Below are 25,993 nucleotides of genomic sequence, written 5' to 3'. Positions count from 1 at the left end.
AATCCGATAGGTAATAAGTGCAATAGAGAAGGCCCTCCAGGGGTGATTACCAATGTGGAGCCTTGGGTTCCAGTAGTCGGCGAACTTGGCATTGAGATGCCAATGACAAGCATTCCAAGCGATCTGCGGTGGGCCAGAGTTGCTCCATGTTCAGACGACGTTATATTATATATAATTGGCCGCTGCTCCTGCATCTTAACTGCATGTTTACGGTGGCGCTCTACCTTTCGTTCTTCCCCATAACATGTAACACTAAGCTCCAGATCTTCGGGCAACATTTTATCATGGCTCTCACAGATATCTTAGATTTTCACATGCTGCCGTATATTGTATTCACAGCTGGACTGGCAACCGTGTTCTTGCTTTGTTTCCTGCCCCAGGCTGCTAATCAGTCCGCAGCAAGCTATCCGTCTTCGCCTCCCGAGAATGAGGTTGTCAGTTTACGTGTCTACCCCGTAAAATCTTGTCGTGGATTGGAAGTCAAGTCTGCTCAGCTCTTCCGAACTGGTCTAGACTTGGACCGCAACTGGATGTTTATCTCAGCGGAAACACGCGAATTTTTGACTATCCGGACAAATCCTAACATGACGCTTCTTCAAACTGCTTTCGACGCCGACACGGATCAACTTTCCATCTTTACCAAACAGCATGAGGTCCAAATACCCGCCCATCCAACACCCGAATGGCTTCAGAATAACACGAAAATAACGAACGTCCGCATTTGGGACCAGGAAACAGATGCCTGGGAATACCACACCTCTTTGACCCAGCCATTTTCGGACTTTCTAGATATGGACGTTCGCCTGGTGTACAAGGGTCCGACACCTCGTGTGCTTCGTGGCTGCGGAGCCCCTAAGTTCCTGGGGCGTACTGAGTCTACTAAGTTTGCTGACATGATGCCTATTCAGGTTGCTTCCATGTCCAGTTTGGGGGAGCTTAACGAACGGCTTGTTCGAGCGGGGGAAAGTGAGGTTGATATCGAGCGTTTTCGGCCAAATATTATTATTCGGGGTGGCATGCCCTGGGATGAGGACCAGTGGAAGGCTTTGCGGATAACCAATAGTTATGAAAGACCGCTGGATCTAGACGTGGTATGCCGCTGTCTGCGATGCCATGTACCGAGTGTGGACCCCGATACAGCCGACACGCACCCGCGACAGCCCTGGAATCAACTTATGAAATATCGGCGAATTGACCCAGGACTCAAGTATAAACCAGCCTTTGGGATGCTCTGTGTACCACGTGCGGAAGGTCTGGTTGAAGTGGGAATGAAGCTCAACGTCACAGCTATGACTGACAACCATTTCTTCATTAACCGATGAAGTGATTCGATCAGTCTAGAAAGTACTAATTTTCTTTCTCGCTCCATTGTCAGCTTATTGGCTATGGCTATGGGGCAGGATCGACTACCTTTGCAGACTGGCTGGAGAGATCGCAATTCCATATAGCCATCTGCAGACACTATTAGCATAGCAGATTTTACCGAGGCTGGGGATCTAAAGCCATATTCGTGGCTTTTCGCCTTTTGTTCCTACTTTGGCTGCTCCTATTTTTTCACCAGTAGACACCTCTGTAGGTCATCAACAGCTTCCACCAAGACCCGTCTCAATGTCTCAAGGTCATTCGCAACTTAGCAGGTAATAGTAGCCCCTTCAGTACATTGCCCAACAGCGACGCCAACCTAGATGGATAATCCTTACTGTAATACAGCAAATAATGCCAACGGCGTAACAGCAGATCACGAAGGTAATAAGACCCCAGTATTCTCCGTTGCATCTAGCCAGGATCTCCCCGGCGACTGGGATACCGATAAGTGTTCTTCGCGGCGATACAATGTCAGATCATATGCATAGAGTATACAGCATCATATAAAACCATGTGACAATGGAGAACTTACCCAAAACTTACAATTGTATACGAGCTGGCGTAATACATGCCATAATTCTCGACCTTGCATAACTGAGATATGCAGACCGGTGTCAAGCTGATGTTGCTGCCGCTTGCAAAACCAAAGACCAAACAATAGATAATCAAGACAGGGGTCTTATGCCCGCCTGGAAGCCACAGACAAGCATTAGACACGAAACATAATATAACCATGCAGGTCAGTGTGTTATATCGGCCCCATACATCAGCGAAATAGCCGGGGATAATTCGTCCAAAGAATGAACCAGCATTCAGAATGGCAAGTAATTGATATGAAAGTTCTCTGGATACCCCGTGGGCTAATCCATAGGATGAAATATAACTCATTGGAATGAAAAGCCCTAATTCAATGAAAAACACGCCGATCGTTGTAATCGTGAATTTAGGGTCTCGAAATATTCGAAGATCAGGTAACATATGCGAAGCTGGCTTCTTTGGTAGTCGTGATCGGATTAGGAGATTAGTGAGGATAATCGTTACCAAGCAGATTAAGGCCACCACCCGAGTGGCCCAAGCCCAGCCGATGATGGGAAACAACTTCTCCAATACTAGTGGGAATACAATCCCCCCAGCAGAGCCCCCTGTTGTAGCTATACCTGTTGCAATGCCGCGATTTTTGTTGAAGAAATGTCCAATGGCAGAAACCGAGGGCGTAAGAATTAGAGAAGCTGCCAACCCTCCAGCAACACCAATTGAGAGCATAAAATGCCAGTATTCCTGGCAGAATCCAAGCGTCACCGTCATTACCATAACTAACATTGATCCTACGATAACCAGAAGCCGCGGGCCTTTGGTATCGAATATTGGACCGATTTGAGCACCACAAAAGAAAGTGAGAAATGCATACATGCCAAAAGTCCAGCCAGTAGTTCCAATGCTGTAATCCTTCAGCTGATGGTTTTCAACATAAGCTTGAAGCGTACCCATGCTGTTGATAAGCCCAAAGGTAGAGAAAAGGCCGAACCAACCCCCAACGACCACAAGCCATGCCCTTAGGCCACCTTCTGGATAGTCATTCTCGTCAGTACCACTCGTCGAACGGGTTATGGATGTTCTGTATGTGGGTGGATTAGGATTGGTTTCAGGCGACACAGCGTTTCTTTGGCAGTCTTGCATATCATTGTAGGTACATTGAGCCGATAGCGGATCCTTTTGGGCGGGCCCTGTGTGGGAAGAAACTGGTACACTATCGGTAAGCTGTTTTTCGAAAGGTGCAGGGTGCTGGGAGTCGGGTTGGGAAGCGGAATCATCGTGGGATGCTGAATGCATCGTGGTTGGCTTTGGTATTGAAGAACTCGATTAAACCGATGATGTATGATATCGACGGGATGGTGCGTAGACGACATACAAAACGGAGAAGTGTCATACAGAGAAAGATATGATAGGGACGCGTTTGTTGATTTGCTTTGCCTTTCCGACTTTTAGTCCAGCGAAGCTTGAAGTATAGAAAGCCAGGTCCTAAAGGGGGCGCATGAACATCAGGGGCCGTGCTCAAATTGCAAATGCAGACATATAATTATATTGGGGTCACAGTTTTCTTTTACTGTAGGGCACTCAGCCTTTAATGGAATTTTAGCCATCAGTTACCCGGCGGCATTAGGCTGAGCATGCTGCACGCATGACAAAGCCCTAACAAGGGACAGCAGCAGGATATGCACCGGCTATATAAGCCCCGGTATCAGACCATGGCAGATTTGGGGACGCGGCCATCGGATCGACGCCTTGGACGGCGATACCAAGTCTTGTCGGGTCGGAAGGGGGGGAAGAATAGATTAGTCGGTGACCATTAAATAAGTATTATCATTATTATTTTTATCATACTGAGCCACCAAGGCGCGTATCTGCCTACCAACAAATACACATTGAAGGTGTTTATTCATCAACCAGGGGCACTCAAGTCTAATATATACCTTCCTTGTATTTTTGCCTCCGGCTAGTTCTTGTTTGCGCTACTGTGTGGCTGCTTCATGACCCATACGCGGTTTTAATTTGCCTTCAAATTCAAATAATGGGCTAGTTGGGTCCCTTTCAAACCAGTCCAGCCTACAAAATTGATAGACACTCTACTCCTATGTTATACCTTGCTCATTAGATCCGCGTCTAATGGCCAGAGCAAACTCCAGGAATAGTTATAATAGTGAGCAGATAATAAATCGACGCCCAGAATCACCGCTTCCGCAGTGTTTACTTTTCCCATCTCCCATGAAGCTTGGAATTATGAGTTCAAATTTCAAACGATACCAGCGGAGGTCGGGTGAACCGAGGATCGATATAAGTGGATTGCTTCAGACCCACATTCTAGTCGGGCCAATTATTTATCCATAGATTCTCAGCAAAATTCAAACATTGCCGCGAATAATGTGGAGCCTCATGATCCACTAGTCGGCGAAGTGGCATCCAGTCAAACGTCAAATATAGACATCCGAGCCCAAGAGTGGGCCATGGAGGCCTCTAGCGGTCACTCCGCAACAACAGTTCTCCTGATTAAAGTCTATTAACTGCTTTCGCAACTACTTCCCTTGTTAAATTACTAGATAGGATGTAATAAATACCAATATCTACTGTGAAGCGGTCGTAGGTCGTCACACCGCTACTAGCCTACTATGTCGAATCCGGTAGGTCAGATCCCGATGATCACCGTGTACGTCTCGTCTCGCAAGGCATTCCTACACTACCGGCTGGCATGGCCCATGAAAGAATGGGAAACTTGTCTGGTTGAACTAACTATGGCAGCTGGCTTGTCTAATATACGCATGGCATAGGAGCACGTGATGGGTAGAGGAGACGTAAGGGTCGCCCGACTACACACTTACTAGGAGATACTACAAGCCGGAGGTATGGGATGCTAATAGGGTACAGTCTTGATTCCCTGTAGAATCGGAAAAGCGGAGTTTCAGCCGAAAAGGCCCACTTTCCGATTTACATTGTCTCTCAGAATATACGTAGCCTAAGAGTCTGCGAGGGGAAACTGAAGTCCCTGGCCAGCTCCACCAAAATTCGAGAGACCCACCAAATTCCGATTTCAGAACGCCTCAACTATATAGTAAAAACCCTTCATGTGGTACCAGGCTTCAATCTCAGTGATTAGATCTCTGGTTTTCGCAACCCTATAGATCAACTCCGGATATATATATCCGTGGTATACTCGAGTCCAGGCGAAGCTAGCCAGCTGAATCCAAAAGCTACCATAAGGTGCTCTTGGTTAAACTCTCTGATACAACATGTTTCTGGATCAAGAATGAAGCTGATTACCTGGTGGTCTCCAAATTGGCTTAATGATGACAGCCCCTCATTCAAAACTGCAAGTAGCTCGCCATTTATGATCCCAGCGAGAGTTTAAATGCTCAAGCCTCTGAGGATCTTCAGAGGTCATCAATCCGCCCAGCCAAAAGCGCTGCGCAATATCAATTACAATAGTCACAACCTTGGGAACCAGGTCAAATAGCAGACACTCTGGGGGGCATTACTCTGTCAGCGAAGTTCCCCCTCTCTTCTGGTTCATGTGGGCCACCTGGGAATGTGGGCACGACACATCCAAAAAGATAGCCATCACAGTGCAGATCTTTAGGAGAGAGCGATGATGGACATAGAAGCTGTGTGGATCCAATAAGCCCATCTTTCTTATTCAATAACCCAACATCATATCAAGACTACACACCGGTGCCTGTTTTGGTCTTATTCCATCGCAAGTGTAGCAATCAAGACCGCCTCCTGCGGCCATAAAATTTTCATTTGCAACCGCAGCAGCGGCCTTTGTCTTCACGACAGGGGTTGCCGCATTACCTGTCCCCTCATTAATTGAAAAGAGCGTGTCTACCAACCGTTCGCGGGAATGCATGACGACCATTGTGGATCAGGTTCTGGCTTCAATACTGGCCCACAGCCCAGACAGATTGCCGCTCGCATCAGTCTATTATGCAACCGAAAGCTCTGACCCATCAGCACTCGGTATGATGACCCTTTGGCGTACCATTACAAGCGCCGGTTCCCCTAGCCTGCTCGCGGTTGATACGACATCCGGCTCAGCGTACTTTGCGCTGGATATTAGCCAAGGAGTGATTTGGCGCAATCTGTCTTGTGACTCGAATCAAGTTAGTCGAGAATCAAATCACTCAGCTCGGGCTATACGTGACCCACTCTCATGGGGTCCACGGATTCTCTTTCTCGGCTGAGGAGCTGCCAGACATCTATGAGAGATGGATGTCACCGCCAGCGGATCAACAGAATGGGACTCCGGTGACATTATAGAAGCTCAGCGCAACAACATTCAACCCAAACGGCACATTATCGGTTACCATCGCGGATGACTGCCAATTCACCGAAGAGGGCTGGCGCATGATTGAACCGGGTCCAGAAAGGAATGGTTCGACGACTCCGCGTTGGAGTGTAGCTGGTGTCAGGATCGCCTCGCTGATAAAATAAAAATGCACGACTGAATCTGGTTGTTGACGAGCAGTGTGGAATCTTCGTTACCGGGGCTATCACTCCTGGGAAGGTTTACTCCTATGGCGATATCTTAGCCTTTATTCCGGACGATATGCAAGACGCACAGGAAGGGCAAGACAAATGGCTAGCAAAGACACTAGCTTCTGGCGATCTGTCGCTGTTGTCCCCGACTGCAGCTACCGGTGAAACGTACAAGTACTTCAGTACTACAACAGTACACTCCAGGTTCAGCTGATCATGCACCATCGCAGTGGCCCGGATATGAAGTCTGTCTGGACTGCTGGGATTCTAATGACGTGGAGATTACTATTTGTGTAGCTGCTCGTGAGTCGATCCGGTCGATTGAGGTCCTGCAATCACTCATTGCATCTCTACTACTACTGCTACTACTACTACTCTAGAAACGCTTTTGATAAATGTTTACCACTGCCTGCACGTATTTTGGGTCCTCCCAAATAATAGAAGTAACATGCTCTAGTAGGTGATAGCTGCCGGCGGAGGCATTTATTGATATTCTTGACTTGGTCTACTCTCATCATACCATCCGCAACGACCTAGAGCGTAATAAAACCAGACAATGGAGGTTCCTGCCCATGATAGCAGTATATACGAGCAAGAAGTCAATCCGCTTCTATATTATATGGGGTACACGATGTGGTTTGGTGCATCAGTTTGGTTCAGTATTCATGAGTTCGATGTTGGGATGTTGCGAGTCAGAGTATAGTCAATGGTAGACAGTACAGGTCACATGGGAGTTATTGTTGTTCTCCACCAAGGCAATCTCTGAGAGCAACCAGAAATTCAGCTACAAGGTCATGAGAAGACCCCAGACTCTCCAAACTGCCCAGATTCGGACTCCTGTGGGTCCCAGCTTCTGATTGATCTCAGATTTCGGTGGGTCCAGGTTTCGCAAGCCTTTTTTACACCTTCGTCCGTGGCATTGATGATTCAATATCCAGTTAGCGGTGCTCGGCAAAGTACGCCCGACCTCCGCACGCTTTTTATTACAATCTCGCATCTTGCTGAGGTGAATAAACTTTCTTACGTGGCCTAGCTGGTATAATCCAATCACTCTGTGGGGCAAGTTGATGTAGGGAAACCCTTATATTGCCGGGAGGGCTGTAGGGATAATCATTTGACCTGTGGAAACAGCGGGGGTTTGGGTGCCTCGGGCCAGAATCCTGCTGCTGGATAAAAGATCTAGCATCAGTGATGATCTGCTTACAGGCAAAGCCGCATCCTACACAGTTTTCTAGCTGAATCAATCTCCGATCGATGGAATACTAACATCTTTGTTTTATCTTCCTTATACGTCGAATTCTAGGGAGATAGTGTCAATATCGCTGTTTCGTTGAATGGTGTTAACCAGCCGAGGTTCCAGCTAGCCCAACCGAGGGGGCGCAAGTGGGGTTTGCTCGACGGCTTTCTAGCTAAGGCCCGCCTACGGTAGGATTTATATAACTTGATACACCATTGCAGGGCGTTTGAAATATATGTGGGAGTAATACACACCGAGACCAGCATCATGGCCGGCGCCGTCAGACAACCCATTGACGTAGTTGCCCTAGAAAACTATATTGGGCAACACGACCTGGGAATCTCGCGTCCAGTTGATCTCAAGCAGGTACCTAATCTATCCCCAAACTATTCTATACGATCAACCTCGATTGTGCGCAGAAGTTGAATCTTCTTTTTTTGTGCTCGCACTGCAGTTTGGATTTGGCCAGTCCAATCCGACATACCTTCTCACCGATGCGAAATCCCAACGATATGTGCTGCGAAAGAAGCCACCGGGCGAGATCATATCCAAAACGGCGCATCAAGTGGAGCGAGAATATCGTATTCTATACGCACTTCAGAACACCGAAGTTCCAGTACCCAAAGTCTACATTTTATGCGAAGATTCGACGGTCATCGGCACCGCGTTCTACATTATGGAGTTCTTAGACGGTCGGTTTATCACCGATCCTTACATGCCGGGAGTGACGGCTGAGCATCGTAAGGAAATGTAAGCATTCAAGGTTGTGAAGATTTACTTCCATCAGCTGACGGTCAATAGGTGGAGGGATGCGGTAAAAACGTTGGTCAAACTGCATACGCTCGACTATAATGCAGTCGGCCTAGGGAAGCTGGGCAGGCATAATAACTTCTATGATCGCCAAATCCGAACCTTTACAGGGATAGCAGAACGGCAATCAAAGGCAGTGAATGCCAAAACGAATGTCCCCCTTGGAGATCTTCCACACCTGGAGGAAATTTCCCGCTTTTTCAAGACCAACCAGCCCAAGGATCGCTCTAGCATCGTTCACGGGGACTTCAAGATCGATAATATCGTCTTTCACAAAACAGAGCCCAAGGTAATTGGTGTCTTAGACTGGGAGATGGCTACCATCGGGCATCCTTTATCAGATATCGTTCACCTTCTGTCTCCGATCTTCCAAGAATCGGGACCAGGTGCGCCGACACTCCGTGACGGAACTAGTCATTCTATCCCCGGTCTTCCCAGTCTCGAGGAGTCTCTGAGATGGTATCAAGAATCGGGATACGAGGCTAGGCCGGACCTGGACTGGGGTATTGCATTCGCTCATTTTCGAGGTTGTGTCATCGCACAAGGGATAGCAGCAAGATACGTGACAGGCCAATCGAAGAGTCCGGGCGCGAAAGAATGGGCGGACAGCCTTGATTTAAGAGCACAAATCATGTGGGAAACAGTCAAGAAGCTACGTGACAGTCATATCCGAGAAAAGAAGCTGTAAATACCTTTGTTGGTGCTCGCTAGAGACTTCACGAAGCAACGAGCGGTTCTGTTGATATCCGGAGCGTCCTTCAGTCCAGCTATTAGTTCCGTAGCACCGAGAATTCACTCGAAAGTCCATACGCACATGTTTTTGTAGCAGTCGTAGATGCAGATGGTGTCAAACCGACCATAGAATCCCAACAGTGAAGCAATGCCAAAGGTTGATATGCTTGGTTCAAACCAAGTGGAGGAGCCGAGCGGCCGATCCGAGACCGTGGTAGGGCTGCGGGGTTGAATCCACATCATGAGGAGTGGAGCCTGGGGTAGAAAAGGATATCCACCACAACACATTGAGTTATAACTCACCAGTATGATTACGAAAGCTCCTGGAACCACAACGCAAACACAACACAGACGAAAAAGAAGATCAGAACACCTTGTTCCAACATGAATTTTGATCTGCCTCCCCCCTTACTCGCCCACCTTGACTCCCTCGACAAGTTCATCCACTCGACCATCCTCCCCCTCCAACATTCTGAAGACAATAACCGTTTTTTCGATCATCGCCGCGAATATGCCCGAACGGATTGGGCTAAGGGCGGTCTTCCCTCTCAAGAATGGGAGGACTTACTAGGTGCACCACCCTCACCAATCCTACCAATGCGTGTCTCTAGCCCAACTACCCTCAGCCAGAATAAGGTGCTTACGAAAAAACAGGCAAAGCTCGCCATCTCGCCGACAAAGCCGGCTTCTTTCGCTTTGCCCTCCCCAAGATCTACGGGGGACAAGGTCACCCGGACACGAACCTATGGATGTCGGCCACGCGCTTCCACCTGGCCTCGAACCCGGTGTACGGCGGCGGCCTAGGGCTCGCCAATGACCTACAGAACGAACACAGCGTCATCGGGAATTTCCCAGATGTCCTCATGCTCCACCACTTCGGCACGGCAGAGCAAAAACGCACTCTCATCCCCGCACGACTCCGCGGAGAATTCCGTACCACGTTCGGTCTCACCGAACCCGACCATGGCAGCGACGCGACCTTCATGTCAACAAGGGCGACACGCGCCCGCGGCGGGTTCCAAATCAACGGCGCAAAGAAGTGGCAGACGGGCGCCCATCACTGCACGCATATGATCGTCTTCGCGAGAACCTCCGGTAAGGATGGATCCGCCAAGGGCATCACGGCATTCCTGGTTCCGCGGGAGACAGAAGGGATTGAGATCGCAAGCTACGAGTGGACGTTTAACATGCCCACGGACCACGCGACAGTGACTCTGAACGGGGTGTGGGTGCCTGACTCGGCGGTGCTGGGGGCCGTCGACCAGGGGTTGGCGATTGCGCAGACCTTTGTGCATGAGAATCGCATCCGACAGGCCGCCAGCTCATGCGGTGCGGCCAAATTCTGTCTGGAGCGGGCGATTGAGCGCGCACGGACTCGGACGGTCTGGGGCGAGGGGAAGAAGTTGGCAGATCACCAGGCAGTGCAGTTTCCGGTGGTGGAGCTCATGACGCAGGTGGAGATGCTGCGGTTGTTGATTCTCAAGACGAGCTGGGACATGGATCGGGTGGTGGCTGAATCGACGGACCAGGCGTGGATTGCGATCGAGAAGCAACTGAGTGATAAGGTGGCCATGTGCAATTTCTGGGCCAATCGGCTATGTTGTCAGGCCGCCGATCGAGCTATTCAGGTAGCGTTTCTCCTTGGTTTTGATCTTGATTGGTTGTAGGTGAAGCTGACCTGATAGATTCATGGTGGTGATGGTTACTCACGCCACTATCCGTTCGAGCACATCTATCGACATTTCCGTCGGTATCGTATCACCGAGGGTGCAGAAGAGATCCAGATGCGCAAGGTCGCCGCGTATTTGTTTGGATTTGGGGGGAAAGCTGGACGTGAAAAAGCGAGGACGAAGCTCTAGATATAATTTCACTTCCGGTATCTGTTCTATACCCTTTACTCAGTCAAGTCTACCCCGACTTGGTTTTGGTCTGTTTGTAATACTTCTGCCTGCTCCTGTAGCCCTGCGCCTATAAGTAAAACATCTTTTGATGGTGTCTGTCCATTCTCGTATCAACATATAGAGCCACCACATCAAAATCTGTGTTGTCACTTATGGGTCACTTGCATGGCGTCAGTAGTATCTCAAGTCGAAAGTATAATGTTTCGATGTTAGCAAAAGCCAAGAGTGGACTCCGTACAAGACGGTTGCAGAATAAACATAGTATCAGTAGGACAATTAGTATCTCAACTTTACGTCTCTTGAGCAAGGAATGCACACCCGATGTCTCTCTTAGATCGACTGACATTCTCATATATTTTATTCACAATGGGGACTCGGTGTTCTTATGAGTTCCACGTATTTTGGAGTACATGATCTAAAACTCACCTCTGCGGTCATTATAGTTGGCAAAACTGTTGGACAATCAGCCCTTTACAGCTCGTGATTTTAAAAGGTCTCGACATTCTTCGAGCTTCCTACCCTTTCCCCGTATCTGAGAAGGAACTTGCCCATTACTGACCTAGTGGCGTGGAGAGCAGGATAGAAGCAGTCAGCGGATACTGGAAACCATACGAACAATTCGTCTAAACTGCTATGTCCATTCGTTTATACGAATTGCTTTGAGGCACAGCTACTTAGAAGGACTTTCGATACCGTCATATATAATAATAGTTGGCCCAGTAAGTACACTTTTCATTCAACAATCTCTATCCGCGAAACAGTTAATCGTCAACATGACTGATGCCATGATTCTGACGCAGCTGGTCTTAGATTTGGCAGGCTGAGGCATGGATTTCATAGTTTTGATTGATGCCCCAGGTTGGTGCGTTCAACAAATGGGAAGCCTCCGCCGATAGGCATCTTCCAAAGCGGTAGGCTCACGTGTAGCGCTGACCCTCAGCGTCTACTAAGCAAGCTTGAAGTTAATAAATTCCGGTTGTTCCGAGTGAGTTCCCGGAGAATCGAGATTGCCGGCGAGATCTGACATTCATCAGCTGACCTGAAGAAGAGCAGTACCTTAACTAAGACTTGGCCCTATTAATCACGGATTCACGGACGCTTGACCCCGCGAGATATCGGTTAATTGTCAAAAAGCCGTGGCTCACATATCATTGGCCGCCCACCGGAATATTTTGGGCGCGTGATCAATGTCTTATCACATGACCGATTCGATTTAGGGCTTCTTGCTTTTTATTCTCAGGGCCAACCCAAGCTTTCCTTATTAAATTAAGCATTCGATCAAGCATTGGATGGAGCAATCGAGTTGCTTACACTACAACGTTGGATCCCGTGTCGAGTCCGGCATTGAACTGAGCATCGATAACCATCGAAGCCAATACCAAATTGTACATTCATATCAACCGTGTGAATACGTGATGACTACGTTCGTTCTGTTCCATGTACTAAAGCCCCTGGTAGCCCTGGCGACTATTATGCGGGGTGTATTCGAAAGGGCCTAGATCAACCCCTCTGGATAGGCCCGTCAATCGGCAGCGTTGCAAGAAGAGAGTCTCAATAGTCTTAGAGGTGGAATAAAACGACCCCATCGAACCAAACCCCAATCCGCCATAGAGCCTGACCTTCAAATTCCCCGCAAATAGCTCGGACTCATATTGATGTGTGTAATGTAGTATCCACTCGACTCTACCCAAATCAAAAGAAAAGAAAATACACAAGAAAGCGATACAACCAGTACATTGGAAGACGTAGTCAGATAGTCGCTATGAGCAATTACGAAATGATTTTCTTTGCATGAAGCGACATGCCGAATGTCCTGAATAGTGCAAAACTCGCCCAGATACATTTCTTATATGCCAGTCTACCCCAAGCGGGGGATGTGCGCCGATCGTCATTTACACAGCCCGCTTAAAGGAGTGCCTCTACACCCTAGTCTTGCTCCGTAATAAACTATCTGCCTCTCTCCATAGACAAACAAATTAACCGACGCTTTAGCTAGTACTGCCGGCTCCGCAGGAATGCACGGACTTGTTGACTGCCCCTTCTCCGCACATTCGCACCCTTAAACAACCAAAGCTTGCAGGTTCTAGATATGTGTTGTTGCTCTTGAAGCCATAGTGAGTTACGTCGTCTAATACGTTTTCTAATGACCGCTCTGAGCAACATAACTGGGCGAAACTTTCAGCGTAACCTTTCCTGTACAGAGCCGACGATGTTTGGCAGAAAGGCTTTATCGCATGTCAGCGCTCATATGGTCTTAGAAGTTCTGTCACAAGTTTTCAATAAATTCTGGTGTTAATATTAACCGAGTTTCGAAAGACTGAAATCCGTGATATTATTGACGAAACAGAGCACAATGGATCTTGATCATTGGAGGAAAATCCTGGCTACTTTAGTACATAACGCGTACCCCTCTTGATTTAGGGAACGGACATCTTTGAAAGAATATAAAAGGATACGCGGGATGCGCTGATTACCCTACGATATACTTGCTCCAAACCAGTGTCTCATTGAGCATCCCATTGCCTGTTTTTAAAGCAGTCACAGGCGTGACCGTCTCATCGTGGAAAGGAGATCAAACATGTCCCCAGGACGAAGTCTCGAACGCGCCAGCGCAGTGGCTCTGGGCCTCGTTGCCTCGGCCTCCCTGGTGGCTGCTGGGCCCTGTGACATTTATTCCTCCGGCGGCACGCCCTGTGTCGCTGCGCACAGCACCACTCGGGCCCTATACAGCAGCTACACCGGCCCACTGTATCAAGTGAAACGTGGCTCTGACGGTACCACGACGGACATCTCCCCTCTCGCCGCCGGAGGTGTTGCCAATGCCTCCGCCCAAGACTCCTTCTGTGCCGGCACGACCTGCCTGATCACGATCATTTATGACCAGTCGGGTCGCGATAATCATCTCACCCAGGCCCCACCGGGCGGCTTTAAGGGTCCGGAATCCAATGGCTACGACAACCTGGCGAGCGCGGTGGGTGCACCAGTCACCCTGAATGGTCACAAGGCGTATGGCATCTTTATGTCGCCTGGCACCGGATATAGCAACAATGCTGCCAGTGGCACAGCTACCGGTGACGAGGCGGAAGGCATGTACGCGGTCCTGGATGGCACTCACTACAACGGTGCCTGCTGCTTCGACTACGGTAATGCCGAGATCAGCAGCACAGATACGGGTAATGGCCACATGGAGGCTATCTACTATGGCGACAACACCGTCTGGGGAAGTGGCGCTGGCAGTGGTCCTTGGATTATGGCCGATCTCGAGAACGGCCTGTTCTCTGGCTCCAGTCCTGCTAACAACGCTGGCGACCCATCCATTTCCTACCGGTTCGTCACTGCGGTCGTCAAGGGGGAGGCGAACCAGTGGTCGATTCGCGGTGCAAACGCTGCATCCGGCGCACTATCGACGTACTATAGTGGCACGCGCCCAAGTGCTTCTGGTTACAATCCAATGAGCAAAGAAGGCGCCATCATTCTTGGGATCGGTGGTGACAATAGCAATGGTGCCCAGGGCACATTCTGCGAGGGTGTGATGACCTCCGGATATCCGTCCGATGCCACTGAGAACTCGGTGCAGGCGGATATCGTAGCTGCCAAATACGCCGTCACATCACTGACCAGTGGTCCGGCGCTCACTGTCGGATCCTCAGTCTCGCTGCAAGCCACAACAGCCGGCTACACGACTCGCTACATCGCACACGACGGCTCTACGGTCAACACCCAGGTTGTCTCGTCGACAAGCACCACCGCCTTGAAACAACAGGCTAGCTGGACCGTTCGCACGGGCCTGGCTAATAGTGCCTGTTTTTCGTTTGAGTCTGTCGACACTCCTGGCAGCTTCATCCGGCACTACAACTTCGCGCTCCTCCTCAATGCCAACGATGGCACGAAGCAGTTTCACGAAGACGCCACGTTCTGCCCACAGGCCGGTCTCAATGGCAAGGGCAATTCGGTTCGATCCTGGAGCTATCCCACACGCTACTTTCGCCACTACGAAAACGTTCTTTACGCCGCGAGTAACGGTGGCGTTCAGACATTCGACGCGACCACCTCATTCAACGATGACGTGAGCTGGGTGGTCAGCACCGGCTTCGCTTAATTCCTAGTCCAATCTCGAGGCATTTTGTCGATGTGAACTCTACCTCTATTGATTGTTCCTCTGTAAAATGTCAGTAAAGAGCGAGGTAGATGATAGACCACGGCATTCCTGTCTTACTATCTACCTTGCCACCAGCCTTTTCTATATCTAGTCAACCCCTTTTGTATGGTGAACCCAAATATAGCTCATAGTGTTAACAAGCAATAATTTCTTCAGACTTGTAGCCACCAGACCGTTGAGGACGCAATAGAGATTATACTGTTATTATTGATGTAAATTTAGCGGACCTTGGAGGTTCAACATCGTGAGGTAACTAATAAGGCCTGTTCATGACCCTTGGTCAGCGGGCTCACTTTTTGCCGCAACAAGGACCGGCACGAGATGACTATGGCTTAGATTCCGGCGATCAGATGGAAGGGCGAATCTGAAAAGGCTAAGGCATCAAAAGCCAGAGATTATGGTTCTCATCCCTGATCAACTCTGTAACCATGTCGAGTTGGCTGCATGCTTTGCTCTCCACCTCTTTCAGATACCATCCAAAGTACGGCAGAATTTCCCACTACTCCATGTAGTTCCACATGATGTCAGTGTTCATTCATTGAAGCAGGTTCAACTCCAGCTCAGGTTGCACCCTATCCCAAGCCGATTTGAGAACACGGCCCGTTGCCTGGTCGTCAACCGATTTTATCCCATTCTATCGGACTGATCATCACTAAGGGGTTCGCCTCCGGCAAACATTTAGTTTGTTTTCCTGTGAAAATATGGAACATTGACCCAACCACGTTCATGAGTGTCATCGCCTCTCGTTCAGCCAAGATCCACTTGGATCATTACGGCATCTCCAGACAGCCCTTAATAAAAGTCCAATCGTTGATAACCCAGTAAATCGCCAATGAGTATTGGATCTGGGTTGTCCTAGATACATCCCTTACATCTGATCAACGACGACTCGCGATGGGCCTTGTTGGGTATTGATATTGCTTGGGGCAGGTTGTATATCTAATGAACTAATCAACAGCCGTCACTTTGTTTGCGCAATGCGCACAAGGTGTCATACTATACAGATTTAAATAAAATGTGTGTATGGACAAATGTGATACTAGGTATTTATACCAGTTGAAGTATACATTCTAAACCTCCAGTTGTAGGCAACCTGTAACTAATAATTTCCGGATCCAAATAGAGAACCAGGAGGAAAGTCGTTGTATCATATCATCTAACCAAGCTATAATAACCTTCGTTGCCTTGCTCAACGCCGTCGGTCCAAAAGCCCATAATATCCCAATCCCGTCAAGAAACAAACAAAGCCAATAGGAACCATAGGAGATCGAAAAGACAACGTCATGCTCGTCAGTCGTTATTCTTCTCGTCAAAACAGACACACAGGGCTGCGATCAGCGCCAGATCCACCCCTGGAGCAACGATCACGGCATAGGTCTGCTGGTGGAAGAATATCTGACGAGCGTTGAACCGCTTGCGATCGATCTGGGCCACCACTGCCCCCGTCGCATCGTCCACAATGCTCGCCTTACGAGACCGCCAGTTCCCCTTCATATTCAAGGACACAAGGCTGTCAGTACTGGGGGGTGTAAAGGTTGCGGTAGCATTGGAGCCGATCACTGTAAGTGACTATTAGCCAAAAGGTAAGATACAATGGAGAGATGAAGTTAACGCCGCTGAAAGCCGCAATGGGAAGTCCACCTACAGGAAAGGCTACTTTTGACCTCGAGTAACTTGCTGCCATCTAGAGCGTGAATAGCGTAGGTGGAGTGGAGGTGCAGATGCTCCTTGACGATATCAAACAAGTGATTGCCCGCCATATCGAAGACAGATTTACGACCCGAAATACTCAGTGGCTTGCCTTTGATCCGAAAGATAGGTTCGCCACTAACCAGCCTCACATCAAAGCTATCCCCCGAGAGGGAGAGGACCTTTTCCTTCAGAACCAGGACCTCGGATTGTTGCGCAATGAATTGATCCATGATCGCGACCGGAGTCGGGACTGGAGGGAGTTGCAGGGAGGCCATTCCAATTGAGGGGATTAGGGGGCTATCTTGATCTGGGGAGATTCTTTTGGAGCTTCAATTCTGGACTGCAGAACTGAGAAGAACGATTTGAACTATCCCCTGGCATTTATAGTGGGAGAGCATGACTACACTCCGCCTCAATAGATATCCAAGCTAACACCGAAGCATGAATAGAGGTGGGGGCGAATATCAAGGCTTGGTAACAATCCGCATGGTACTAACCCTTATTCGGGGCCCAAGACGCGATACTAAGTCACTAGCTAACGAGGCTGAGCCTCAGATCTGTGCCTTCGCGACCCACTATTGGTCTCTGAGAAATCTTACTGCTTCCATTGCTGACATCTTCGTGGATTGTTGAATTTGTGGCACTCGTCGTCCTCCTCCATTCGAAATACATTATCTCTCTAATCCATTAATCGCCATGGATCAAATTAACCTGAGAATTGAAACTCCCACCCCTCATGACTTCGAAGCTCCAATCCACGCTATCATCCATGCAGCCATCCAACCTACCAACGCCTCCTCTGCCAAAGATGTAGCTCTCGCCCTCGACATGGTCTACTTGGATTATATAAAAAAGCCAGGCATGAGCCCAGCGGGCGTCCTCACCTGTTTCTGGGAGTTAATAAATAGTTTCGCTAGCCAGATACCTTATGAGAGCCCGGCACAAGAGAAATTAGTCGCCATCGTGCAGGAGCTGGCGGGCGTTACCTCGACGGAGACTATCCTCAACGAGAAACTGTGGAAGGGCCTTCCCTATTTTACGTCTGAGTTTCCGCAAACCTGGGAGGGTGGGTTCTTCTCTTATTGCTTTCCGATCATGTTGGAGCCTTGCAGGAGCTAAACGACTGCTAGCGATGAGTCCCGATGCAGATGATGACGAGAAGAAACAACGGTTCGTCAATTTCCAGGCTTATGCGGCTCGGATCCTTGGGCTGGGTCTCTCGCAACAACTCGAAACGTATGCCATCTGGGCCTTATCAGATGTAGCAGAGGGAGCCATGATTCCTGTGCGGGGCAGTCCCGATGTTGTTTCGGCAGATCCGAAGGACGTCGATCAATTGCCGTTTAAAGCGGCGGCGGCGGGGATGTGGATTCTTTATGCTGGTCACGCTCTATACGGACGGGATGAAGCCATTTGGGGCACCCAGGGAGGCCCGCTGTGGATGCTGCCCAAAGTCGAGAGGAAGAAGTTGAGGAGGAAATTCAGAGGTACCCAGGGATTGTGCCTGGATCGGTGGTTACTGTGGAAGCAGCAGTTTAGGGCTATTCGGGATTGTGGATCTGCCGATGCGGAGACCAGGAGAATTGCAGGCAATGTTGTTGAGACGATGAATAGGGTTGAGGGTCATAACTGAGACGTTGCACTTGAGGACGATAACATCCATTGTTCAGATCAGACTTCCAAGTCTCTAATTGCTCAGTACGTACAATATAGTTTGGGCTGTCTAATAGCCATTCCCTGCGCTTTTACCGTACTTCCCGTCTTGCCCATGTCCTTCGTGACCATGTTTCTTCGCCACAACCATTTGATCCGAATGCAGTGACACTCCCGCCTCGGTCACAATCGTATCCAATGCATCGCGCTTCAGAAACATCATCTCGCAGTGGTTGATATGAGCAAGATTATTATACCGAGCTTCAATCACTGTACCCGCCTCCGCAGCTAAGAACATCTTCTTCCAATAGTATGCGCAATGGACCAGGTGCCACTGATGTGTGGTAAAGAAGTGCGATCCAGTCTTGGGGAGCATAGACACTTCTTCAAGTGATAGGGTCCGCGTCTTGTTTTTATCCGCATAGTACATCCAGCTCCCGTCGGGGTTTGGGCCGGATGTTTCGAATTGCTCTAAGAGCTCGTCATTTCGACAGGCGGGAGGGAGCCAAGCCGCTGCAATCGAGTCATATCTACAGCTGTTGGCGATGGCTTCTTCAACCGTCTCTCCACAGTTACAGGATATGGGCTTGCGTGATTGGATCCAGGTGTATGCTCGGTATGTCAAATCAACGAAGCCGAATGTCGCCAATAGTAACAGGAAGGCATATCGGACACGAAACACCAGCTTCCGATCATGATTCTTTATTTCGGAGGCTGCGTGGTGATCTTCGAGATGCTCAAAGCCATCCGAGCTATCCTCCTCCGCCAGGCGCTTGTATTTGGTCATTTCTCAGGGCAAATGAGTTTTCTTCAACAAGGATATCTCGGGAAAGGTTAACCCCGTGTGTTGCGATGGGGTTGTGGTAGTCACACTGAGGCAACTTCGGACGGAGATATCGTCCTAAACACCAAGGGCTCCGGTAGAATGGAATAAGCAGATTTAGAAAGAACCCCTACACCATTCGAATTGAATATATGCACCCCGCTCGGGTGAAAGCCCTATACAACTCCGTCCTTGTCCCGCCCCCAAACAAGGAAATGAATCCTTCTCAGAGAACCCCGACGTTACATTGCAGGATCCGATGGGTACCGATGTATGCCGGTTTTTCAGTAATGTGCCCAATCATGGTCAAACTGTGTCTGTAGCTAACCTGCGGAAGTAGGCACTAGGTCATGGAGGCAGGCTACTGCCAAGTAAGAGAGAGCTGCCGGTCATGGCCCGGTGCAAGACTACTAGGGCTCCGGAGAACTAGATGTTCCTCAGAGTAGTGGATACTGAGTCCGCCCATATAATGCGGGGTTTGGTTCAGTCTAATTAGACCGCGTTCTATTAATCTAGCATTACTTGGTGGGTTTGAGAAACGGCGAGAAGTACCTCGGATACTAAATTCCATTACAGGGATGGTGCAGCATTTGGCGTGGATGGGGTACGACCTCTAAGAGACCTGCAGAATAGCGGACTATTCGGGAGATTTTCAATTGACGTTATGTTAAGCATACACAAAGCCAGTCAGAGTGCATTGCACTTGTGATAATAGCAGCGACTACTGATAGAAGGGGATGGCCTCACTCTCCTCGTCCCGCTTTTCATAGAAAGGAATAGCTTCGCTGTTGTCCGCACGACGCTGGTAGAACGGTATAGCCTCACTGTTGTCCGCACGACGCTGGTAGAACGGAATAGCTTCGCTGTTGTCCGCACGACGCTGGTAGAAAGGTATAGCCTCACTATTTTCCTCCCGCTTCTCATAGAATGGTATCGCTTCGCTATCCCCCGCACGCTTTTCGTAAAACGGGATGGCTTCACTGTTATCGGTACGCTTTTCGTAGAATGGAATTGCCTCGTTGTCCGGACCAACTACATCACTCACTGTCAGCACAAGAATAATTCCTTTGACGGTTGTTCATACGTATGGGGGAAGTATAAGCCAAGGGGGCTCCAAGGGCCAGGAGTGCGACAATGATGTTAAACTGCATGGTGGTGGATGATTTTGAAGGCAAATGTCTCAATGCGGGTTGAAAAGGGCACAACAATGGGTTACAGACGATGATACGGATGTATCCTCCAGTGTCTATCGACAGGATTTATATGCGAGCTGCTACCAGATCTGGGACGTGTGCTGGAGCCGAGCGACGTATAATTTGTGCGTCGGTTCGAAATCTAGATTCAGCGTTCGACATCATGAACGGGGTCACACGGATGATAATACTAGGGAAGGATTATACTGCTTTGCTCTAATGGGTTAGCATCCATGGTCAGAATATAGCGGATGTAACATGGATGAGAATTTGGTGTATCCTATAAGCTGGGACATCCGAATAACAGTCTCATGCCCCCATGAAGGATCTATATCTCCTCTTCGCCAAGTTTGCCAAGGGCTGTTGTCGCGGAATCCCGACGGACTCGCCGCATCAGGGTTTGTTCTCTCAACCCCTTCCGGCTGCGTTGGGTTGCGATAGTTCCGCCATCATGCACCACTTGAATCTGACATCATTTGTATCTTGGTCTAGCTAGCTCTTCCAGGCCTCCAATCCCTGCGTAAACTGCTTCCGCGATAACGTGACCGGTACCGAAGCACAGTCTTATTCGCAGCAGCCATTGTTCCGCACATCTCGTATACCCATTTCACCTACCTGAACAGCTCTACCATCGACCACTCTTGATATATCCTGTGTTTTGTATTGTTTACCCGACTATAATATGTCGAAGGCTCAAGATGGTCTCGACGACTTCGATGATGGCTTTCGTACCGGCTTGAGTCCTGAGGATCTCACGAAACCACTCCTAATTAGCAATGACAATGCTGGTCAACAGGGCCCTGGCCCAGCGAGGCGGATAACGAGGGCTGCACCACGGGCATCTCCGCAGGGCAACACCATTATGCTATGGCTCACCTTTCTCAACCTGGTCTTGCTCATGACCTCTGTTATTCTCTTGATCTTGGTCTTATCGCGCCAGGCCAGCGTCCCGCACTTGAGCGATCAAGACCAGTGGAAGGCAACATCTCATTACGGTAATGCTCAATGAATCTTCGCCACCGGCTCCCCGTAACACTGACCCTTTCAGCACCTCTACTGGACCGTGTGGATCTTCCACGAGTTACCATAACCCCAAATGCATCCTTGTACGACACGGATCCGCCTTCCATTCTGCGAATTCCGACCGGGCCTGAAGCCGACGCCGAATGGTTCCGCATCGGCACCGGTGTCATGCCGATTATCATATCCTCCGATGAAATCTACAAACTCGGAAAGGATCCCTCTGTGGCCGTGAAGATTCCCGAAGAGCATGGATACGGTGACGATGCATATATCGCACAGACGGAAGTGTTCCACCTCCTTCACTGCCTAGACATGTTGCGGAAGGAGATCTCCTACGACCATTACTATTTCGCTCGGTTTGGCAACCATCCGGACGCGGAACATGTCGCACATATTGGCCATTGTATCGATATTCTGGCACAAACCATCAAATGTTCCAGTAGCGTTGACGTGATCCTTTTCAACTGGGTCGAGGGATGGGATCAGCCGTTCCCTGATTTCAGCAATCAGCATGTGTGTCGGGACTTTGAGACGCTTCTGGGATATGTGACTGAGAACTCGGTGCCACGCTCCGTGTGGAAGACAATGAAAGAACCACCTGCGGGCTATGTGCGTCTGCCGGAACCTGCACCGGCACGACCAGCTGAATCCGATACGGATCCATGATTTCATGTGCCTTTGATAGACCATTAATGATCCATTACCTCTACTAGCCGCTGTCTCTGGTATCACCCGTGCTCGCTAACCCTTATGGACACACAGGATGCTGATGTTACCTCGCATATTTGGGATACCAACAGATCCAGAAGTAAATTTAATCCAGAGTGAAGTTCCCGGAGCGTAAAGAGTGTTTCTATTCGCTGGTTTGATCCCATGAAAGCATTCAATCTCATAGTAATTTCCTTTTTTTTAATTTATTTATTTATTCTTCTTGTTTTGGTTACTTTGGGCGGGTTGGAGAGGGTCATTCATGGTTGAGGTATTGTTCGGGCTTGAGATAAGATATATTTAGCTGAAGCCACAGAGGGGAATCTTTACCGTCAATTCGAGCAGCGGCAGTCTTCAAGGGGATTAGATCGAGTTCCTAGACATTTTCTAGGGCTCAGGCAATGTCAGCGGATTTTTATTTCTTACCTTCTAATTTTTAATTTTTTTTTTTTTTCTTTTGCAAGTCAAAGATTAGCAAAGGGGAAGAAAGTGTTGAGGGAAGACAGTCATTGTCTCTATGTAAGTCCGTACTTAGGGCAAACTAGTACATACGACCACAGGGTGTGGAAAACAGGGCTTCCCGTCCGCTCAGCCGTACTTAAGCCAACTGTGTAAGCTCGGCCAAAGGACAGTGGCGCCCTCTGGGGCTCGCTGCTTTACGGGTGAGCGACGCTAAGTTGTAGGGTGAGTGCGGGTGAGCTGGGTGATCCTGTTCAGAACATGGGTGAGCCGGGTGAGCTGGGTGAGCTAGATGATTTAGTGCAGGCTCAATCGCACATTGAGCTATCCTAGTGTCTCCATCATATGAAATAAATAGGGAGGGTTTCTTTTGCGCTTCGTTAAAGATTTTATTCTCTCTTCCAATCTTTTCCTGACTTTGCCCTGGTGTTATCATCTACATCTGCCGATACCACGTGACAACATGTCGGATATATCTAAAGAAGAGCAACGACGACGAAAGGTAGAGGAGCTTCGCAAGCTCGGCGAGTTACGCGGCTTCACTGAAGAGTACCAACAAGAGCAGGGGAATAAAGAAAACAGGGTTTGCCATAAGCAACGGGCTCCAGCTACTGATCAAAGATATGATCTGGCCGTCGAAAGGTGGAAGATGTAAATATATTTAATCTCCGTTCCTTGCATGGATGACTAATCATCACAGGTGGATGTTGTCTCGAAATGAATCCGAAGACAGGTACTTTACAAAGGAGGAACCTGACCCTCCTAACCAGATTTTAAAGCTTTTCTCGGAGAGTTATATTGCTCAACGCAAAGGAAACCTCCCATCGCAGCATTCAGTGTGCCATAATCTTTCCTGCTTTATTGGCGAATGGGAGAAAAACACCTGTCGAAAATTGCCGAATAATGTCAAGGACGATGTCTATAATGTCTGTGCTCCCCTACATCCTTCAAATGGCTCCGAACTGATTGAATTGGATATTCAAAGTATATTCGGACTGAATTGACACAAAAATATGGATTGGAGACAAAACACCGAGAGAGATTCCTGGTGACCGCTAGGGATCTTGATCTACTTCTTAGACATCTCTTTGAAGAAGATGGTCATGATTATGTCCACGAGCGCTATAGATTCCAGGAAGCATTTGCTCTCTCATTATTTTCTAACTCTGGTGCTAGAGCTGGCGCTATTGTTGAGTCTAGTGCTTACCGAGGTAGTAATGAAAGCCTCTACTATAAGGTATGTCGGCGGAATATAGTGGCTTTAGCTAATCTATATACTTACCTCTACTTGAAGCATCTAAGTTTTAATCTCCAATGGGGGTCAGACAAAAGGATCAAATACTGGGTCACAATAGATCCCGAGTTCCTTAAAGGGCATCGTTATGATGAGAAGCTGGTGTAAGTGCTCCCAGTACTTTCAGTGTGATCTACAATTGATAAAAACATAAATAGTCCAAAAACTTGGATTCGTGAGCAGGAAGTCCTTGGAAGGAATTTTGCCTTCTATGTTATCGTTGCAGGTATTGTGGATAAGGCTTTCAAGGGAATACGGACCATTGATGAGTTACTGGCAAGGACTCCTCCGAAAGGACGAGAATCATGGACCCTTCAGTGGGAGGACAGGGCCCAAAACCTGCCTGTGCTTCGTATGGTGACAAGTAGAGGGGTTGACCCTACACGCGCATTAACCTTTTCGTCGATACGTCATGGGTTCATGTCTTTAGCACAACGCGCCTGTTTTCAAGACCCTTTAAGGATCCACGGAATAAGAGGCAGTGTTGCAAATGCGGTTGACTGTATGGCCTTTTACAGCATATATTTGGTATATGAGCTAAATGTGTTACAGTGAAGGCATCTGAAGCCACCCGGAGCCAAGCGTTGGATCACCAGAACCCCGATACATATCTAAAATACCAGTCAAAATATAAGCGTGTCGACATACAAGCTAGCTTTTGGAATTTGGAGCCCGATTATGAATGCCTCCACACTGAAGAAAGCATGAGCCACCACCGTGATCCTAACGTTCCTCAAAGGCTTGATGCCGCCGCTACTGCTGAAGTCGAGAATGACGAAGAAATGATCGAGTTATACCGCAGAATTGATGACTTGACGAATACAATAGGTAAAAGGCCACATGAACATGATGACTTGGTGAATGAACGTGCAAAACTTTACAACAAGGCTGCAAAGAAACGCCGCAATAAAAAGAAAGAATTTATTGCCAATTGGTGGAACACTAGCTACGATGAGTATATTGCCGGAAATGAATTCACAGAGCGGGACCAGACATGCATTTTTAATATCTGCCGAAAGTACATGCCAGAGAGAGATCGCCTACGGGATAACCTGTTTACCAAAGCATCTCTGGGCAGCAAAATAGGACGGCAATGCTTACAGGACATGGTTAAACTTTGTACCTCAGATGAGAAGGTTGCGTATTATCCGGGGGAGACACCGATTGATGGAAGGTGCCCAGTGTGCCAGAAAGACATGTCAAGGTATGTCATAATTGCCGAGAATATATGTTAATACTGATCATAATAGTTTTGGTGATCTTAAAGCTCGTTCGAAACATATTCTGCAATGCCGGAGGAAATCCCTTAACGCTGCACCGTACCAGCAACGGTACCAAAACGGAAAGAGGGCACACCGGAGAGCTCCTCGATCTTTTCTCGAATGGTGTTATTTATGTGCCCAGTGGTTTCGTACAGAGGAAGATTGGCAAGAACACTGTCGCTTCCACTTGGATCATCTAGAACCACGTTGTGGACCAATGACATTCCGATACACAATGGTAGCTCCTGGATTCTGTCCGTTCTGCTTAGGCGACGAGTCTAAAAAGCCTGAAGAGCGGTTCCAACAATGGCGTGTAAAGTCCACCCTAATCAACCACATTGACAGCCAACATCTATCTGGGAAAAGAAAAGGCGACCTAATTGAATGCCCCCATCCCTGTTGTTTAAATAAGTTTTATGAAGGCCCTTCGCGTCTGCGCCGTCACTTTTTTGATGCACATTCAATTGAAGAGCCACGTCGCAACTGTGTCTCCGTGAAGAGGAAATGGATCCATGACACTGATGATATCGGGCACCAGCAAATGAAAAAGGTCTTGAAAGCAGACGAGAAGCACCCAGACCCAGTTCATTTACTGACGCCAGCTTCAACACCACCTACTCTCAAAGTTGAATTTCATATAGAGAAGGAACATTA

The 25,993-nt window shown here is 48.6% G+C and overlaps 11 protein-coding genes across 11 annotated transcripts; 7 read left to right on the top strand and 4 right to left on the bottom strand.

Annotated features, from left to right (window-relative positions):
* Positions 1–203: 203 nt before the first annotated feature.
* Positions 204–1,322, top strand: BDV38DRAFT_290706 (MOSC domain-containing protein; the record flags this gene model as incomplete). Its single annotated transcript, XM_032061544.1, has 2 exons — positions 204–246; positions 400–1,322. 2 exons carry the CDS (start codon positions 204–206, stop codon positions 1,320–1,322), a joined length of 966 nt encoding a protein of 321 aa, XP_031907128.1.
* Positions 1,323–1,652: 330 nt separating this feature from the next.
* Positions 1,653–3,042, bottom strand: BDV38DRAFT_276272 (MCT family MFS transporter; the record flags this gene model as incomplete). The annotated part of the gene is made up of 2 exons (XM_032058190.1): positions 1,653–1,818; positions 1,898–3,042. The coding sequence occupies 2 exons, from the start codon at positions 3,040–3,042 to the stop codon at positions 1,653–1,655; spliced, it is 1,311 nt and encodes a 436-aa protein (XP_031907127.1).
* A 1,610-nt stretch (positions 3,043–4,652) lies between these two features.
* BDV38DRAFT_276271 (uncharacterized protein) lies at positions 4,653–6,831 on the top strand (the record flags this gene model as incomplete). Its single annotated transcript, XM_032058189.1, has 6 exons — positions 4,653–4,677; positions 5,671–5,981; positions 6,019–6,128; positions 6,183–6,312; positions 6,383–6,567; positions 6,774–6,831. The coding sequence occupies 6 exons, from the start codon at positions 4,653–4,655 to the stop codon at positions 6,829–6,831; spliced, it is 819 nt and encodes a 272-aa protein (XP_031907126.1).
* Positions 6,832–7,897: 1,066 nt separating this feature from the next.
* On the top strand, positions 7,898–9,174 carry BDV38DRAFT_290700 (phosphotransferase family protein; the record flags this gene model as incomplete). Its single annotated transcript, XM_032061543.1, has 3 exons — positions 7,898–7,996; positions 8,085–8,380; positions 8,432–9,174. 3 exons carry the CDS (start codon positions 7,898–7,900, stop codon positions 9,126–9,128), a joined length of 1,092 nt encoding a protein of 363 aa, XP_031907125.1. The 3' UTR covers positions 9,129–9,174.
* A 382-nt stretch (positions 9,175–9,556) lies between these two features.
* BDV38DRAFT_276269 (acyl-CoA dehydrogenase family protein) lies at positions 9,557–11,031 on the top strand (the record flags this gene model as incomplete). The annotated part of the gene is made up of 3 exons (XM_032058188.1): positions 9,557–9,743; positions 9,827–10,800; positions 10,858–11,031. The coding sequence occupies 3 exons, from the start codon at positions 9,557–9,559 to the stop codon at positions 11,029–11,031; spliced, it is 1,335 nt and encodes a 444-aa protein (XP_031907124.1).
* A 2,620-nt stretch (positions 11,032–13,651) lies between these two features.
* On the top strand, positions 13,652–15,172 carry BDV38DRAFT_290699 (alpha-L-arabinofuranosidase B; the record flags this gene model as incomplete). Its single annotated transcript, XM_032061541.1, has 1 exon — positions 13,652–15,172. The coding sequence occupies one exon, from the start codon at positions 13,652–13,654 to the stop codon at positions 15,170–15,172; it is 1,521 nt and encodes a 506-aa protein (XP_031907123.1).
* A 1,350-nt stretch (positions 15,173–16,522) lies between these two features.
* BDV38DRAFT_276267 (LURP-one-related/scramblase family protein) lies at positions 16,523–17,199 on the bottom strand (the record flags this gene model as incomplete). Its single annotated transcript, XM_032058187.1, has 2 exons — positions 16,523–16,791; positions 16,878–17,199. 2 exons carry the CDS (start codon positions 17,197–17,199, stop codon positions 16,523–16,525), a joined length of 591 nt encoding a protein of 196 aa, XP_031907122.1.
* A 402-nt stretch (positions 17,200–17,601) lies between these two features.
* Positions 17,602–18,557, top strand: BDV38DRAFT_290693 (DUF3632 domain-containing protein; the record flags this gene model as incomplete). The annotated part of the gene is made up of 2 exons (XM_032061540.1): positions 17,602–17,990; positions 18,055–18,557. The coding sequence occupies exons 1-2, from the start codon at positions 17,621–17,623 to the stop codon at positions 18,555–18,557; spliced, it is 873 nt and encodes a 290-aa protein (XP_031907121.1). The 5' UTR covers positions 17,602–17,620.
* Positions 18,558–18,647: 90 nt separating this feature from the next.
* BDV38DRAFT_290691 (uncharacterized protein) lies at positions 18,648–19,364 on the bottom strand (the record flags this gene model as incomplete). Its single annotated transcript, XM_032061539.1, has 1 exon — positions 18,648–19,364. The coding sequence occupies one exon, from the start codon at positions 19,362–19,364 to the stop codon at positions 18,648–18,650; it is 717 nt and encodes a 238-aa protein (XP_031907120.1).
* A 757-nt stretch (positions 19,365–20,121) lies between these two features.
* On the bottom strand, positions 20,122–20,551 carry BDV38DRAFT_289040 (uncharacterized protein; the record flags this gene model as incomplete). The annotated part of the gene is made up of 2 exons (XM_032061159.1): positions 20,122–20,432; positions 20,485–20,551. The coding sequence occupies 2 exons, from the start codon at positions 20,549–20,551 to the stop codon at positions 20,122–20,124; spliced, it is 378 nt and encodes a 125-aa protein (XP_031907119.1).
* Positions 20,552–21,275: 724 nt separating this feature from the next.
* On the top strand, positions 21,276–22,282 carry BDV38DRAFT_276264 (oxidase ustYa family protein; the record flags this gene model as incomplete). Its single annotated transcript, XM_032058186.1, has 2 exons — positions 21,276–21,444; positions 21,642–22,282. The coding sequence occupies 2 exons, from the start codon at positions 21,276–21,278 to the stop codon at positions 22,280–22,282; spliced, it is 810 nt and encodes a 269-aa protein (XP_031907118.1).
* Between the last annotated feature and the right edge of the window lie 3,711 nt (positions 22,283–25,993).

Source organism: Aspergillus pseudotamarii, assembly GCF_009193445.1.
Source record: "Aspergillus pseudotamarii strain CBS 117625 unplaced genomic scaffold BDV38scaffold_128, whole genome shotgun sequence".
Taxonomy (NCBI): Eukaryota; Fungi; Ascomycota; class Eurotiomycetes; order Eurotiales; family Aspergillaceae; genus Aspergillus; species Aspergillus pseudotamarii.
The sequence above is the reverse complement of the archived record's forward strand: the minus strand, read 5'-3'. Positions and strand labels throughout refer to the sequence as shown.